Source organism: Topomyia yanbarensis, chromosome 2, assembly GCF_030247195.1.
Source record: "Topomyia yanbarensis strain Yona2022 chromosome 2, ASM3024719v1, whole genome shotgun sequence".
Lineage (NCBI taxonomy): Eukaryota > Metazoa > Arthropoda > Insecta > Diptera > Culicidae > Topomyia > Topomyia yanbarensis.
In genome coordinates, this window is record NC_080671.1 from 451469344 (window position 1) to 451487513 (window position 18170).

The window sequence follows — 18170 nt, forward strand, 5'->3', positions numbered from 1 at the left end:
AAGCGTACATCGTCATACTTCCAAAGAAGATTGGTAATGTAACGACCATTTCTCATCCTAGTATTCGAGCGAAGAATTTTTAGCGCCCGTTCGTCGGCAGCGGACAGTAGTGCTTTTGAAGGCGCCGAAATACCCAAACTGTCAAAGGCAAAATAGTTCTTCACGATCGTGTGTAGGTCATCTTCGGTCTCGTGGGGGGTGCGAACAAATGTGAGAACTATATGGCGCGTTGAATAGCTTTTGATTATCCACCAAGCACGTTCCATAGATCGTCCAACCGAGACGCTTCTTCGTTGCGATCGGCTCATTTTCTTTGCCTTCACGACTGTCCAAGGCGTGACCTAACCGGATATTGTTCATTCCGATAAGAAGACGGGGACGTACGCGATCATAAGACTCCACGGGTATTCCTCTCATGTAAGTGTACTTTTCACACATTTTTGCTACGGAAAGCGATTGTGTCGGTAGTTTTAAATCCTTCACGGTAAACACGTCGGAAAGCATGAACTTGTTGTGTTTATTTTGCGTCCCGGATATTTGTAGGGAGACACGTTCGGTCGAGTCTTCGAAGCGGCAATGATCAGATGTCCCCCTGATACACAGGGGGTGTTTCTCTCCACGAAGATTCAGTTCGTTTGCCAAATCTGCTTCGAGCAACGTCATTTGAGAACCACAAGTCGGTATTCTAAACTTCCAACGGTCGCCACTGCAGCACGGAATAGTATTAGCTGTAGATTTTCCAGGTTCATTGGAAGAACGTTACCGTTCCTGGCCTGAAGTGCGCAGGTCAAATAATACTGGAATTTCGGGACTCTGGGGCGCGACATTGGGTCCGTGTTGCGACACTGCGCAACCGCTTCGTTTATATTGAAGACCGAGTCGCATAGTAGCTACCGATCAAGGGGTGGATCTTCCTGCAATGACGGGATTTCAACTGCAGATGCCTCCAGCCGCGCTGAAGCTTCGCGACCCTCACTCGCAAACGATGTGTTAAGCCTTACTGAACTTAGCCTCGGCACATCTCTTGCTCTACTGTTCCTTCTACTCACCTGTCCCTGCACTTTCTGCTGAATCAGATGTATTTCGGCTGTGGTGAGCATATTGTTGCGGGTGATTGATCTACCCATTGTATTCATCGCGTTCTGATTAAGACATCCGTCAAACTCTGGGTACGCTTCATCAAACATAACGAGCATCTGAGGTCGTCCGCTCATGTCGGGCTCAAGCACTTTGCAATGATAGCAGATGTGGATCACGAATTTGTTCATCCCCTTCGTCCACATGATCCTACCTAGTCCTAGTCGCAGCATTCCTCACAGGTGCAGCGTATCTTACTGTCGGCCTTATTCTGCGCGGCGTGTGACGTGAGACGACTAAACTCACCTCACTTTATGTGACTTTTTTCACCCGCTGTCTCACCTCATATCTGGTCAAAGGACATCACAGTCTAAGATTGGTTTAAAAAATGGTCGTGCCACTTGTACATTGATTGTGTTCGTGTCCAAATTTTCACGATTCGTCAGTTCGGCTCGGAGTGAAAGGAGCTTCTTTCACATGATTTTATGCAATTCATCTTCATTTGCAACGATTACAAATGCTAAAGGGCTGAGTGATATTAAACGAGACCATACAGATAGCTTCTTTCTAAACGGGTTTATTCACAAAAGAAATAGTTAAAATCGGACAATGAAATACAAATAAATTAGTGTGCAATTTTGCAAGTTAAGAATTAAAATTGGGCGATAAAGAAGTCAGTCAGTTGCTTGAAGAAACCAAAACACGTTAAATCATCTAACGCTAACAAAAGATGTACGCTTTAACACGTGAAATGTACATGCTTCCTTACGATCTAAGCTTCTATTTTACAATCTTCTCGGTTCACTTATTTAAAATGGCACAACACAGCCCGGGCATATCCACACTGGCCCGGATGTTGTCGATTGAGTCATCAGCTAGTTTTAGTGTCGAAAATGACTCGTGAGTTTACTACCTTAATTGTGCGGGTGAGCGTGTATCTTCGAAGGAATGGATGGCATCTCGGTATCTAGAGTCGAAGTGTTACTGTTTTCTTACTGCGGAAGTTTACCGCTGGAAGGTGATTTCTCTAGCTCGTTGGTCATATTAGTCCGGACTGCTTTCAGCACCACGTTGGTTTTCTGGATTTGCTGTTTAATGTCGCGTTCGAGTTGTTCCTTACGCTTGTTGGACGTCTTAATGCTATCATAGGCTACCTGTAGATGACCCCGGGTTTGTCTGTACCGACGCTTCAGTTCAGCGTAGTCCGCTTCAATTTTGGCACAATCGTGAATCACATGTTTGCAGTTATTGGCACTGGTAGCTGACAAGTTGAGCTCGTGGTTGGCTATAAGAAAAAAAATATTAATCATTTTAAGAACCCTTTCCAGTAACATTTATATGAATCTCACCTTCCTCTTTCGGATCCATCAAAAGATTGCTCATCGATTTTGTCAGCTCTAGTGTCTTTAACAGAGGCCTATTGGGACTAGTTGAACTATCGGCAGCAGCTGACAAGTTTCTGCGATTTGATTCCGTGTTGGATAGACGCCCGGCATCGCTTTCGATTCCAAGATCAGGCGAAGAATTTTCTAAACGCGATGTTGCTCCTTCGCGTTTCGCAGACCGATTTCCGAGATGCAGTTCTTCTGATGTGTAACCGGATCCGTTGGATCCTTCGGCACCAGACGAACTGTTTAGTCGTTTGGCCGGAGACCGATAAGTTTGCGCTTGAACCTGCGCTAATTTAGCGTTAAGTTCATCCTTTTCGGCCTTAATGGTCTCCAAATCGCACCGGACGTGCTTCAGCTCGTCCTCCAGCAAGCGTTTCTCGTTAAGTGCCTTGGAGCGTTCCAACGCTGCCTTCGAAGCTTGTAGAGTGGTATCATCTAGCGATTTACGCATCGATTGAACTGCCGTTGTTGCTTCCGCCAGCTGTGCTTTTAGTTTGGATTCCTCTTCCGACATGCTGACGAGATTGAGGTGGGCATCCTCTAGTCGGTAGTGTAGCTCTTCCAGCTCTTTGACCTTCTCCAGGTAAATGTTTTTGGAGATATAGCTTTCACTGAGACTAGACTCGAATGATGCCTGCTTGGCCTTCAGCTGAATGGCGAAGGACTCCGTGAGGTCGTTACGCAAATCCTCCAGTCGTTTACTTTCTTGTGCCAGAAGGGATTCAATTTGAACTTTGTGTTTCTGTTGGATTTCTTGGTGCTCGGATCGGAGATCTTCCAGTTTCATTACTGCCACTCTGAGATCTACGAAGGCTTGCTCGCGATCCTTCTTGAGCTTTTCGATTAATTCGTCTTTCTGTGCTATTTCTCGTGTCAGCTCCTCTAGTCGCCTTTCATTGCACTTGACTTGGTCCTGTTGGATGTGATATTCTTTCTCTAATCGCTCGTTAACATGACGAGTATTTTCCAACTCTACCTGTGTTCTGGAAGTTTTCATTCTTTCCTCCTGCAGTTTGTTATCCAGTTCCACTAGTCGACTTTGAATATCCAGGATTTTATTATCCTTCTCTTGTAGGGCATTGTTTAGAGTTCCAACTGTTTCCTGCAGGTGTTTCAACTCTAAACCCTGCTTCTTTGGATATCCAGCGATTCCCTCATTCTCTGAAGTAGAGCTTAATTCCTGAAGAACTCTTCCCGTTGCCGTTTTGCCTTTACCACCCGAATTGTTCAACGACAAACGTTCCTCGAGGCCTATCCGCGCTAGCGACACATCTCGATCTGGTTCAGACCATGCTTCTGAATCGGATATCGGTTCCGTTAGAATCGGGATAAGCTTTCTTCGAGAATCTGCTTTTCTGCTATTCGTTCGACCTTCCAGCTGACCTCTCAACTCGCGGTTCTCCGCTTTTAAACATTCAATTACTTTTGCCGTGCTTCCTTCTACAACATTGTCCTCGTGCGAATTGAACGTCCGGTTTTCTTTGTTCGCGTCTCCGCCTCCTAGGAAGCTTCTTTCATCTTCCTCATCCAAGAAACCACTTAAACAGCTCAAACCAACTAGACTGTTCTCCGGGAATGACAATCCGGTAACCGAAATCGACATGTTTAAACTTCGCGATAGATCTAAACTTCGATCGACCGCTTTCCGGATCGCCTTTCTGCGATCCATTGACAACGAACCGCAGAATTCTTTATTTCTCAGCAGCGAATCCAAAAATCCAGCCAACTCCTCCAGTCTGGCAGTCGATATCGCGCACAAGTCAACGCACTCCTTGCGCCAGTGTTTCGCTTTCTCCAACTCATCCCGTGCTGCGATCAGTTCGTCGTTCAGCTGCTTGATTATGATGTTTTCGTTACGATCGTTGGATCCACTGGTCAGCTTTTGGATTAGGCTGTCGTTTTTCTTTTGCAGGGCTTTTAGACGCACACAAAGTCCATCGTACTCGTCCTGGGTCACCGGTTGCTGATGCTGATCGGTGATAATGACGTTGGTTGGATGCGTGCCGTGGCCCGGTTCCAAGATGGTCTGAAATGATAAGAGGGTGGAAAACGGTGGGTGTTAGAGATGATGGAAATGAGAAGAGGTTAGCATTGATCAAAATGGAACCGAAATGATTGTTAGAGAGCCAATTGGTGCGGTAGGTGCTGTGACAATTCAGGTGGTTTTTAGTGACATTGCATTTGGTCCCAGAAACCCATTTTTTACAAAGTGATCCTATATTTTAACGTTTTATGACATTCTTAGACCAAGGAGTTTTTATTCTCGGTGATATGATCCTCAAAAACGTCGATCAGCCATGTTGGTTTTAGAAACGACAGCTAACAACATTGTTTACTTGTTCTCGCCATATGTTTACTTGGATTTCAGTGGGTAAGCAAAGTTATTCGTTGTCGTTTTTTCCCCGCAGTCTTCTGCACGCTTATCTAACTCCTCACCTAGTTACTGCCAAAGACGAATCACCTTAGAACTATAAGTACCTTGTCTTAGATATTTGACATTGAAAAAAAGAGCTCGAGTTTAAGAATTTCAAAAAGATTTAAAGCTTGAATTTTGGCTATTTTGTGCGACACCTTAAACATGCCTCCGATTGAGCTTAAATTTCGCATAGATTTTTTGAGTTTGTTCGGTTATAAAATTCGATGGTCACAGATCAGAAAAGATTGTCTATCGTAACGGTCGTAACATTAGAACTATTCGGTTGCAGTAGCCAATTTTCTAACAACAAGCAAAAAAACATTTTTTCAATTTGCATTTTGTTCTGGTGTATGAAACTGTCTGCACTTCTTGGGATATTCAAAACCTCAAATGTCCCTAGACATCACCCGGAGATTTGAGCTAGTGCTGGGTAAATGCTATTCTCTGACCTCAATGACAATGAGGACACTTTTGAAGCGGTTGACTGATATATGGCTTCTTCTTGCAGCGATCGTATCCTTCGGTACCTAATTCATGTAACAAGATTACGGATTGAATCACTCTTCCTTGTTGACGATGGTACGAATGGAATCCGCATATTAAGATCTGCTCCACACATCTGTTTTAATCGCTTCAGTAGCGGATGCAACAGAATAATAAACAGTTGCATAGCTAACGGTTCACCTTGGCGCTTGGTGGTGCAAAGAGGTGTACGTTTATTAGCAGCCGAGACGAAGTGCTGCTGTTATATGAGAAAGCAGCTCAACCAAAACCGTGTTGAGTCCCATGCTGTGAAACATAATATGGTGATTTACCCTATCAAACGCATGATCGATCTCGAACGTTACCAGTTTACCTCTCCGCTTGTTTGCTAACAGCTGAGCTATTCTATCTCAATGCCAGGGTGGTCTGAAAAATATTCCTGGTAGGTTTTGCGTGCTTTTGCAAGTCAGTCAGCAGACTGTAAGATCGAAGCAGCATATTTTCGAGTCGCTGCTTAAGGATTTAAGAGGATTTTGTAGTCGCAGTGGATCAAACTTATGGTCCTGTATGCACGTGTGGTATCCCCCGCTCAATGTTTCTTCACCAAAACGATCACCCTATCAACGACCTGTGCTGGGAAATTGGATCGAATAGCCTCGTTCACAATTATGCTGATTTCGGTTTTAGATCAGAGTCGCCCTAGGTTCGCTCTAATATTTACAAAATCCATACAAAAGTGACAGCTAAGAGTGAACCTAGAGCGACTCGATGCTAAAAACGAAATCAGTATTAGATTCAACTCTCGGTGGATGATGTAAAACGTGCGCAGATAAAATTCTTTCGACAGTTCATCAGGGCCAGGTGATTTTTTGGATGCACTGGTACGGATGGCAGCCAAGATTTCAGCCGTCGGCAGTGGCTTCATTGGCAGCATCATTTTCAAAGATGACTCTTTTGCACAGAAAGGAGTCGTTGTCTTCTTGGTGATCCACTCCACCAGAAGAAGGTAAATTCTCGCAGTGACGGCTTTGTGATCTGAAAAACAGCAGTTGTTCTCAGCTGATCTCGAAGGCCTGCGTTTACGTATAGGTGATAGAGCTGGGATAATAGTTGCGCGTGATGTACAGCGAAGTCCCGTTTTTATCAGCCCCTTTGTTTATGTTAGGTTGACAAAATGGGGACAACGGCAAAACATTGTAGTATAATTGCAGTGTATGTTACGTTCAGTGTATTTTGTGTTGTGTCTATTGTTAGCTTAACTAATATTATTTTAGAATGTATTCTTTTCCGTTCCGTTTTATCCGTTCCGGTTGTTCTGTATTCAGCGTACATAGAAAACTACATCATCTACAAAGATAGCACGTAATAAAAGTTTTATTAAAACCGCGTGTGTAATTTCTTCTGGAAGATCCGTTACATCATCAGAAGTGGGATCCGAGAGCCAGAAAGCTTGCAATAATGAGCCGTATGACCAAGGAAGATTTGGAAGAGTGGCTGCGAGAAAACCACATAGACTTCCCGCAGTCGGCGACGGTACGGTACTTGCGATCGCTGTACGAAAGTAACAGAGGGGCTCTGGGCGGAGTGCCAAACGACGACATATACCCAGCACCATTCGACGAATAAGAGGAACAGTTGGATGCAGAGTTACGGATGTTGCAGAATCGCAAATTGATTGCAGATTTGACCTCCAGCAATTCAAGATGTTTTAAGCTCTATTACGCGATTTACGGGAAGTGATTCATGCGACGCAAATAGGTGGCTCGGTGATTTTGAGTCTGTATGCGACTCGTTGGGTCTGCAGACTACTACGAATTCCGATCCAGTTTTTTGGGTAGTTTTGGTCACACAGTGTTGCCGAAATAATTGACATATTACGGAAAACTACTTCCAACGCCTCCAAGATGTCCATTAGAGTGGGATATGGTTATATGAAAAAAAAAAAATAAAATTTCGCTCCGAGTAACTTTTTAGGTCCCATTTAGCTCCCAGAACAACTCTGAAATTTTTGGTTCGATTGGTGAAACTATATTTTTGCGCCCACGGTTTAAAGTTTACATGAGATTTCGTATGGGGAAAACGTTTTTTGCAAATTAATTCTTCCAAGAGTCGCCCGTCACCTCCTAAAAATAAATAGATGCCTGATTTTTATAGAAAATTTGTCAAGGAAACAAAGTCTAGAAGACCACAAAACGATCTGATGTTTGTAAAAAAAGTTATTAAGCAAAAACCGATTGATGCCCTGCAGATTGATGAAAATTTTACTTTTCATAGTAGGGGAGACTGAGGAGGGTTGAAACAATATTTTGTTTCTGTCAGATAAATCGACAAAAATGACATTCGATGACTGTTTATTTATAAATTTCTTACTTCTGTTTATGCTTTATCAAATTACATCAGAATAACTGGTACAAATCAATAACAAAGTATCAATATATTGATTTTTGTAACAGTGTTCTCTTTGTTTCAACTCTCCTCATACCGAGGTAAGTTGAAACAGCAATGAATGTGAGTTGAAACAAGTAACCAATTATTTTAAAAATTATCTAAACGTTTTCTAAAGCATCAAATGTTACAATTGTGTCACTTTTATTCGTTCACACTAAGATAATTCCTTAAAATTACATGTATCCTTATCATTATTTTTCACAGTGCATATCTACGTATAAACTGACACTTGTTTTAAAAATAATGTTAGATTTTGATCACAAATGCAGGAATTTCTGAACTTATCGCAACAGTAATAACAGTAAGATACTTTGCCGAACCACTAATTAACTATAATTGTAACATCAAGAAATTTGAAACCCATTTTTTCATATATTTAGTTATGTATTATTTTCCAACTACTTATGACTACAAGTGATACGGGTTTGTGTAAACATGTAATTTGGTATCCATATAGGAAGTAGTTGGTTCATTTTGAATTATGGTCACTTCGCTCCATGCTTCTGAAGCTGATAGGAGTAAACAATTAGAACAAATGCATATTCCGTGGTTATAAATGACCTAGATCCAATAAATTGAGAACGTTGATCGATGTTGTCAAGTCAGGAAAGAAGAATCTTGATTATTATTATTTGTTCAGGAACGTTAATGTGATTATAACATTACCATAAGACTAGAAGTTCATCATCGAGGAGAGTTGAAACAAGGTGTTTCAACTCTCCTAGATCGAGAAGATAGGCTTGATACACAATTTACAATTTCTACATCGCAAAGATAGAAAGAAACGCGCACAATTCATAAATATTAACTCTTAGACTACATAATAGTGATATTTTCATGATCGAACATCACTTAATATCCTATTTATACTAATTTGAAGAAAAAGACGAAAATTTACTTTTGCTCTTTTTTTGTAGTGTGCTTACCGTAAATACTCAATCACTCATTTAACGTATTTGGTGTGTATTGTAGGGTTTGTGGGCACGATATAAGTAAAACAAATGCATTATTGTTTCATCCCAAACGGTACTGTTTCGCTAGTAATGAGCACTGTTTCAACTCTCCTCTGTTTCAAATCTCCTCGGTTTCTCCTATCACTGCTGCTGACGGTCGAATTATATACAAAATCTTTAATTTTCTCTTATTATGTACAAAAGAAGACTCAATTTATCCCTCAAAACTCTCACAAAGTGGCCAAGCAGTATAAAATAATGACACATTAAGAGAAGATCAAAACAAATTTGCATATAATTGGACAAGCAACAACAGTGGTGCAAGAAAAAGTGAATATTTTATCAATCTTCAGAGCATCAATTGGATTCAGCTTAATAACTTTTTTCTCAAGCGTCAGATCGTTTCGTAGTTTTTGAGACGTTGTTTCTTTGTTAAATTTCCTACAAAAGCCACATAACGGTTTATTTTTAGGAAGCAATGGGCGACTCCTGGAGGAATTATTTTGTGAAAGTTAATTTTCCCATATAAAATCCCATTTAAACTTTAAACAGTGGGCGCAAAAATATAGTTTCAGGGATCAAGCTAAGAATTTGCACAGATGATCAAGGACCAAAATGGTACCCAAAAAGTTGCTCGGAGCTGGAATCTATTTTTTGTCCCACCCTAATGTCCATCGCTGCATACATATTAAAGATGCAAGAGATCGCCTCCAGAGTGGATATCGAGGAAGATCAAATCAAGGTGCTTAGAGTTATAAGGTGTTTCGTCTTTGGCAGTAACTAGGTGAGGAGTGAGGTAAGCGTGCAGCATACTGCGGGGAAGAAAAATGACAGCGAACAACTTTGTTTACCGCCTGAAATCTAAGCAAACATATGGAGAGAAATAGTAAACAATGTTGTTAGCTGTCGTTTCTAAAACCAACATGGCTGATCAGCGTTTTTGAGGATCGCATCACCTGAGAATAAAAACTCCTTGGATCAAATTGTGCAACTCATCATCGATGGGTTTCAAGACAGCTCGGCAAATGTAGCTGTGCAATATCCGGCAAAGGACTTGGTAACTCTGAAGCGTCTTTCGCGCCGGTACGCACAATTGCGGGAAATGTACCCTACTCAGTTGCTGCCAGTACGACAGAAGGCGAAGCCGATGACAACAAAAGAAACCTTGCCTCGTTGTTCCGGAATTGGACACTTGTCCGCAGCGTGTAATGAACCACGTCGAGCAAAGGGATTGTGTTTCCGCTGCGGCTCGACTCAACATCAACTCAAAGAGTGTCCGAAGCAAACCCCACCTGAGGTCGAGAAGAGTGCTCTTCCATTGATGTAACAGGAGTGACCAAAACTGTCTGAGTTGAATATTGTAGGTATTGCTTTCTCAATTCGCGACCATAAACACTCATGTAATACTGTACTTTCCATGTTCGATACGGGCAGTCCAATTAGCTTTGATCAACGAACATTGGTTCCATCCTCCATGGACCCGAGAGATAGGGTGGATCCCGGATACAAAAGTATAGGCAATTACGGAATAATCGAAGCATCAGTGACATTTCGAAACCGTAAAATTTGTTTGTTACATATTATAGTACATGATAATTACATTGTCCCTTTAATTTTAGGAAGGGACTTTTTGACTGAATTTGGTATTGCTCTGTATGACACGAATTTCTTTTAATCGGAATCGGAAACTGGAAGCGAACCGCACTTAACGGAAATCACAACACTCGGAAGAGGTGGGTGGCCATATTGATGACGTGCTCTGATCGGTTCTGTAGGTACATCACCCGAATTTTTAATTTGGTGTGATTCCGATTAGTATCACACCAAATAAAAAATTCAGGTGATGTACCTTCAGAACCGATCAGAACACGTCATCAATATGGCCACCCACCTCTTCCGAGTGTTGTGTCTTCCGTTAAGTGCGGCTCGGTTCCAGTTTCCGATTCCGTGATTTCGAATGTCTCGAAGCAGTTTCTTCCAAGTGTTTCGTCTTCCGTGAAGTTTAGTCTACCTTCAGTGCCCGATACCGTGATTCCGAAAGTCTCAAAGCATCCTCTTTCGAATGTTACGTCTTCCGTTAAGTATAGCCCCACTCGCCTCTCGATTATCGAGTCTACTGATTCCACTGTGGTAAACGACGTTCCGATTGATAATAGTAGATCAATTATGAAGCTTGATTGGTGTTCCGTTCCTGACGTATTCTACATTGATTTGAGTAACAGTGATCATAGTTACGATATAAACATGGGACTGAGCATTGATGATCGTGGGAAAATATTGCAAATCATTAAAGAAGATTACCTGGACCATCCGAACATCCCTAATCGAGAGCACAGTTACGAAATGAGATTGAAGGTTACTTCCGACATTCCAATTAATTTTGCTCCGAGGACTTTCGTATTCCGACAAAATTGAGGTTGATCGCATCGTCGAAGAACTGTTAGATGCTGGAATTATTAGAACAAGCGAATCTCCTTACGCATTCCCGATTGTATTACGGACTAAGAAGACCAGTGAAAAGCGGATGTGTGTGGATTATCGTTCATTGAACAAAGTGACTGTACGGGACAGCTTTCCGATGTCGTTGATTGATGATTGTTTGGAACGCGTAGAAGGAAAAAAATATTTCAATGTGTTAGACCTTAAGAATGGATTCCACCAACTCAACGTGAGCGTAGATACCATTCCGCATACGGCTTTTGTAACGCCTAGTGGGCAGTGTGAATACGTAAAAATGCCATTTGGGTTGCGGAACGCCCCAGCAGTGTTTCAGAGATTTATCAATTCCGTTCTGGGAACATTCATCAAGGAGGGTTCAGTCTTTGTGTACCTCGATGATATTACTATAACGACTGCTACAATTGAAGAACATTTTGACATTTTACGCCGAGTTCTTAGAATATCGGCTGAATTTAGATTGGAAATAAAGGCTAAGAAGTGTAAATTCTCTTATGCCGAGATCGAATTGTTGGGATTTACGGTAAATAAGAATGGCATACGGCCAAATAATTCACATCTAGCTGCGATTGAAACACTACCTTTCCCTTGCGACGTCAAACAAGTGACCAAGTGTTTGGGATTATTCTCTTATTTCCGTTGATTCGTCCCGTCATTTTCAACAATCGCCATTCCGTTGCGTGCTTTGACCAAGCCTGGAGTGAAGTTCATCTTTGATGAGGAGTGCAAACATGCTTCTGAAATATTACGGGGCAAATTACTTACTTCCCCTGTTCTAGCATTGTAGAATCCGGAGCGAGAAACCGAACTCCATTGTGATGCGAGTAGTGAAGGTTTTGGTGGTATAATGATGCAGAAACAGGACGATTCGAAATTTCATCCCATTGGGTGTTTTTCCAAAAGAACGACCGCTGCGGAGTCGCGTTATCACAGCTTTGAGCGTGAGACATTGGCAATCATCTACTTATTACGGAAATTCCGTATCTACCTGGAAGGTATTGCGTTCCGAATAATTACAGATTGTAATTCCCTCACTACGACATTGAACAAGAAGAGTGTAAATGCTAAAATTGCAAGGTGGGCTCTTGAGTTAGAGAACTATCATTACACTATTTCGCATCGTAACGGAAAGCTTATGAATCATGTGGATGCTCTGAGTAGACTCCCTATGGCAATATTTGACAACTTCGATCAAGTGGTTTCCGTTGTTAATTCAGATGACTTGGACTTTCAGCTTTAAGTTACACAAGGCCGTGATAAGAACATAGGTGAACTGAGAGCGAAATTGGAGAATGGAGCTGTTAAGAATTTTGTATTTTGAAGATGGGTTGGTGTACCGTTGTACCAAGGATGGTAAACTATTGTTTTACGTACCAAAAGAAATGAGAACGAACGTTATACGCAGTGTGCATGAAAAGTTATGCCATATGGGGATTACGAAAACCTGTGATCAGATTCAGATGCATTACTGGTTTCCTGGTATGAAGGCCGAAGTGGATAAATATGTGAAGAATTGTGTACGCTGCATCGTTTATTCCGATCCGAATTCCGAAAGTCGTGCATTATACAGTATTCCGAAGAAGCCTGTACTTTTCGATACTATCCACATTGATCATTTCGGACCCCTTCCGACTATAGTTTCGAAGAAAAAGCACATTCTGGTGATCGTTGACGCGATTACGAAGTTTGTCAAATTGTATGCAGTGAACTCGACCAGTACAAAAGAAGGGTGTGCGTGCCTTGATAAATATTTTGACAATTACAGTCGACCAAGAAGAATTGTCAGTGATCGTGGGACCTGTTTTACATCATAGGATTTCAGTTCTTATTTGTTGGAAAATAACATCGAACATATGAAGATTGCCACTGCTTCCGCTCAGGCAAACGGACAAGTAGAACGGGTGAATCGTATTCTCAAAACTATGTTAGCCAAATTTTCGGAGCCTGTATGCACCTGCGAAAATATGCACCTGCGAAAATATGCACCTCCACAGCTCTGTCCTCCATGGTTATCCGCAGTTTGCCATCGTTTTTGCTATTGTACTTTTCCACGATTTTCTCTTGACCTTTACGAAGTTACATCCCAGCCTCCTGCTTGGCTGGATTTGAAGCACGTTTTTGCGCATGACAACGAGTTCTTTCCCGATGAATTTTAGAATCACGTCATGGGAAAGGTGTTCCGGGAACTGTGAATAGTCCGCACGAAATGTATTTTCCTGTATCACAGAAAAACACACTCACCTCGATTGCAAACACTGCGCTTGAAAGCACCGTAAACAGTTCGTTAGCGATCTTTTGATATTAACACGTTCGCGATATATCTACCGATCGGCATGGAAGCGCTGGTAACTGATAATACTAACAATTGTGAGCGCTCAAGTGATAGGTGATATACCTAGTTACCAAGATCACTTGTTTTAGTAAATAAATCTTGCGAAAACCAAGGGTTATAGGTGTTTAAAATAATGGTGCTCTACAGACACTATAACTTTATTAAACAGTTTGAGATGCGATACATTTGCGTTTAGCGAAACTTGGTTTATGTACTTCCAATCCAGATCTTATTGAGCCCATGAGTTCAACATTATTCGTGTGGATCGAGAATATTCCTATGGAGGAGTACGTTTGGAGATTAGAAAAGGTTTTCTTTTCATCAATTCAACATGTCCTCGACAGGCATTGCTGTTGTTGCTTGTGAAATCAGTATCAAAGGCAAAGACCATTGCATTGCTTCCATCTACATTCTCTTCAAGTTGCATTTAGGCACCGAAAGCTTTGTGATATCATGAAACACTTACCCGTACTACGGCTAGTTTTAAGAGATTTCAACTCCCACGGTCTACCCAACTACATGATCTTTGTGATCATTTCAATATGACCCTCTAGAATAGGGAGAAATTACATGGTTTCCTGCACTCCCAGCGCGCACAAGCGCATTAGATTTGACTCTGTGCTCGACCTTCGCGCAGCAATCACAACTCGTAGCGATCGATTGAATTACTTTGCTGTATTCATAAGTTGTTCGAGAAAATGATCCCTACAGAAATTCAAATGGGCTATGCTAGCCTTTTCTTTCAGAAAAGCTACACCATGGCCTTTTATCGATTTTAAATATTTTTTTTTGCTAAACCTTTTGTCTGAAAAGCACATGAATGTTTCGCATAGCAATTTAACAACAACACGATTTAGCTACATGGGTCTTCTCCAGGGCTCATGTCTAAATCCCATTCTGTATTCCTGTTTCCGCCCCGCTGCGAACATACTCATCAAATTGAAGATAATTTAGTACGGTTGCTTGTATATTGCTTTGGGTTGCATGTAGCCGATCCATACGATGAGTCTCGGAAGTGCTGGGATGCGTTCTCTCGCCGAAAAAAGGATTTTTGGATCTCTCATCGGTTGCTCATCCGATGCATTATCTTGAACATGTTGGCGATTGAAAATCTTCAGACGCTTCTTCGAGCTTAATTTTCAAATCCCATGTACGTCCTAGTACTTTGACTACATGGCACAGATCGTCAATACTTCTTCGTATAATCCCTATCGCGCACCTCTCTCAGATACTTGTTTCAACTGTTTTCTTCGACACATCCGTGAAGGAAGAGATTCGTAGAATCCCGGATCCTATACAGCCGCAGGTGATCATCAATATATTTTAAAATAAATTCTGGGAAGTCAACTGCAATAAAATGTTCTACACTGACGGATCAAATCTCGATGAGTTCACTGGCCTCGGTATCTTCTATAATAATATCACCGCTACGCAAAGCTTAATGATCCCTCGTCGGTTTACTTCACAGAATTAGCTGCTATTCAGTATGCCCTTGAGATGATCGACACTTTGGCCACATATCACTTCATCATCATTTCGGACAGCCTCAGCTCTATTGAGGCTCTTCGTGCGATAAAACCCATAAAGCAATTCTCCTATTCCCGTAAATTCTTACTTAATTTTCTTTGTTTGGGTCCCTTTTCATTACTCCATCCTGGATAATAAATAAGCTTTAGCTAGAGTGGGCGTATAAGAAGATGACACCTACGAAATATGAAATGCTTCAGTGAATTTTTCAGTATTTGTCGGAGCAATGGGGAACTTGCACGATCGTTATATTCTATTATTCCGAAGGTATTGACGAAGTCTTGGTTCAGGAGAATGAATGTGGGTCGGGATTTCATTCTTGTAATATCCCGGCTTATGTTCAGTCGAACCTGGGCCGCACAACTTGCTTTTCAGATCGCCAAACCACTCGACACACAGAGTAGCGGACGTCCACCGTAATATGGATGACAACTGGCTCACCAAGTACTTTAAAAATGTAGGTGGATATAGCACTGATTATTCGCTGGCCTGCTCTAACGAAGCGTTTGACATATATGCATACCTGAAACTTCGCTTAACAGTGATTCCACCCGACCGCATCAACGACACCGATCTTGTTAATGAGCACTAACATTCTGTGTCCTGAATTGTTTCCCGGATGCAAGCAAACGATAGCATGATAGTTTTTGGGTACTTTAAATTCAACGGCATCACATGGCAATCTCATTCCTCTGGCCACTATTATCCTGATGTTAGTCGGTCAAATATTGAACCGTCGAATAACTCTTGCTCTACCGTCTTTTGGATCTTTGCTTCTCAAGCAACGAGTACCTCTGTCTTCAAAGCTTCTGTTCCTTTGGTGAAAAACTGTATCTACCGTCCACCGTTGCTTGTTTGTTATCGATTGAGCCAACACATCATTTGTCACCAACCAACTGAAACAATATCATATACCTGACTTCAGCATGGCTTATTTTACCTCTCTGAACCAGTTCCTCGGAAATATCAACTGGGACGATGTGAAGGTCACGAAATGTCAGTGAAAATAGGTGACACTATCTCTGAAACATTTACTATTCCCTCAGTCGTACCCCAAGGAAGCCACATTGGGCTTCTGTTATTCCTAATCAACGAACATAAGGTTAGGGTAACTATGCCCTAATTCATCTTAGCACCTCTATCCCACTCGTTTAAACACATCATTTAGAGCAGTATCTGATATCTCTATTCGACGCATTAGCTTAAATGAATAAGGATGCGTTGTATTGGACTTCTCATAACCAAAAAGAAATTCGATTTTTTGATAATTTTACAGTTGTGTAACCTCTTAAACTCTCCACTATCCTTTTCAATAGTCATGATAAAACAGCGACGGTCTTCCCATATAAATATTAACATGTTTGAGATATAAGAAAAAGATTAGAGGGGTTCTTTGTGAAATATTTGATCCTAATGGTAGAACCTTCACCAATGTTGTGCACACACGAAAGATAGTAAGGTAAAACTACTCACTGACACTACAAGCAGCAGATATTTTTTACGAGTCTCTAGACAGACTAGCCAAACATTCCTAACAGGTACAGCTTTGTACAAACTATAAAATGTGCAGCATTCAACTAGAATTAAAAATCGCTCCCTATCTACGCCCAAACAAACTTAAGGATGTTTTGTTCGGTTTTGGTGTGACCTAGTTAAAATAAAGAAAAGGTTTCATCAAAACTGAGAACCGAACCATTTAGTTTGATTTTCCAATGAAACACTATTTAGCGGAAAGTTCATCAATGAAAAACATCTCTACCTTTCTGGCGGGTTCTTTGGTGGTTGTAGATTCTGGATTCTAGCAACGAAATGAAACGGGTTACGAAAAATAAAGACGTTACAAAACCTAAACAAATCAAGTCATACAAATACTGTAGCATAATAGCTTGGAGGAAATTCTACTCACCGAGTTTCGCTTCAGTCGGGCGATCTCCTTCTCCAGTTCAGTAACCGTCTTCACCAACTTCTCCACCATTTTGACAGTTTTGAGCAGCTCTCCCGTTTTCTCCTTCAGCTTGGTTTCCGTTTCATCCAACAGACACAGCTTATCCGCTAGTTCCGATTTAGTCTCGAACAGATCTTTCTTGAGGCGAACAATCTAAATTGAAGATCGTAGAAATGATACAATTGTCGATTTGAGAATTTGAAATGGAAACAATAATTAGTAAAATTTATAAAAGTATATATTCTGTTTTTTTTTTCTTCATTTCAGTTAATTGCAGTAATCTACGGGCTCTCAAACGCGCCTAATTCGGCTTGATTTTCTTCATTTCAGCAAACAAACACTGCAAAGAAGACTACTTTACTCATCATAATTTGTTTCTTGCAACAGCACACAAAGCCATAAAAACCTTAATCTTGTCGATGTACGGACTCTTGCTCGACCGACCCGGCATTGGCCATTCTTGGGAGGTGGACTGAATCTCGGGCACCTGTTTTTCTGCTAGAGAAATCTTCGGTTCGGAGCCTGCCTTCTTAACCGCAAAGGAAGAGTGTGGTCGGACTTTAGACCGTACCGGACTGGACGAGTGTCTGGTCTGTATCGAAAACTGGGAACCGCTAAATTCTGATCCCCAATAATTTGTTTGAATTGGCGGGGTTCCTGCCGGCGATGGAACAGGTTCGAAGCCTAATTTATGTCGGTTTTGTTTAACTTCAACAGGTGCGGCGGGCATACTCTTGGGACGAGTTTTCGCATTCTCGGAATTTGCGTGAATTCTCAGTTGCTCAATTTCGGCAAGCAATTTATTGCGCTCTCGTTTAAACTTTGCGGTATGCTCGGCAAAACGGTATTGGTAGGAATTCTTTACAGTTAGCATTTCCTAGATATGCAAAAATGCGTTAAAACAGACTAGCCCAAAGAATGATATGACAATGATAATACACTCATTTCTTGAACCAAACGCTTGTGATCGCTAATTATTTGATGTTGCTTGGTGTTTTCGTTTTTCAACTGGTCAGTCCGTTCGTTTAAATGCTGATTCATAGCTTTGAGAACCTTGTTTTCCAAATTCAAATGGATGATGCGTTCTTCTTTTGTATTGATTGAATTTTGAAGAAGTTTGCTCATTTGCTAAATGAGAAAA

At 41.4% G+C, this 18170-nt stretch overlaps 2 protein-coding genes across 6 annotated transcripts in view; both read right to left on the reverse strand.

Annotated features, from left to right (window-relative positions):
• Positions 1 to 1638: 1638 nt before the first annotated feature.
• Positions 1639 to 18170, reverse strand: part of LOC131685822 (centrosomin) — an 87109-nt gene continuing 70577 nt past the window's right edge. For all 4 annotated transcript variants that reach the window (XM_058969780.1, XM_058969784.1, XM_058969782.1 and 1 more), the window contains 3 exons: positions 16991 to 17182; positions 2427 to 4494; positions 1639 to 2362 (listed from right to left, as the gene is read on the reverse strand). In XM_058969780.1, the coding sequence (XP_058825763.1) occupies positions 2070 to 2362; positions 2427 to 4494; positions 16991 to 17182 (2553 nt within the window). In that variant the 3' untranslated portion in view covers positions 1639 to 2069. The remainder of the gene's footprint in view (positions 2363 to 2426; positions 4495 to 16990; positions 17183 to 18170) is intronic.
• Positions 17316 to 18154, reverse strand: LOC131685823 (uncharacterized). 2 transcript variants are annotated; one of them, XM_058969785.1, is made up of 3 exons: positions 17969 to 18154; positions 17436 to 17906; positions 17316 to 17381 (listed from the first exon to the last, which is right to left on the reverse strand). In XM_058969785.1, exons 1-3 carry the CDS (start codon positions 18152 to 18154, stop codon positions 17331 to 17333), a joined length of 708 nt encoding a protein of 235 aa, XP_058825768.1. In that variant the 3' UTR covers positions 17316 to 17330. The 2 variants fall into 2 exon arrangements, with proteins under 2 accessions (XP_058825768.1, XP_058825769.1); XM_058969786.1 differs by having other exon boundaries at positions 17326 to 17906.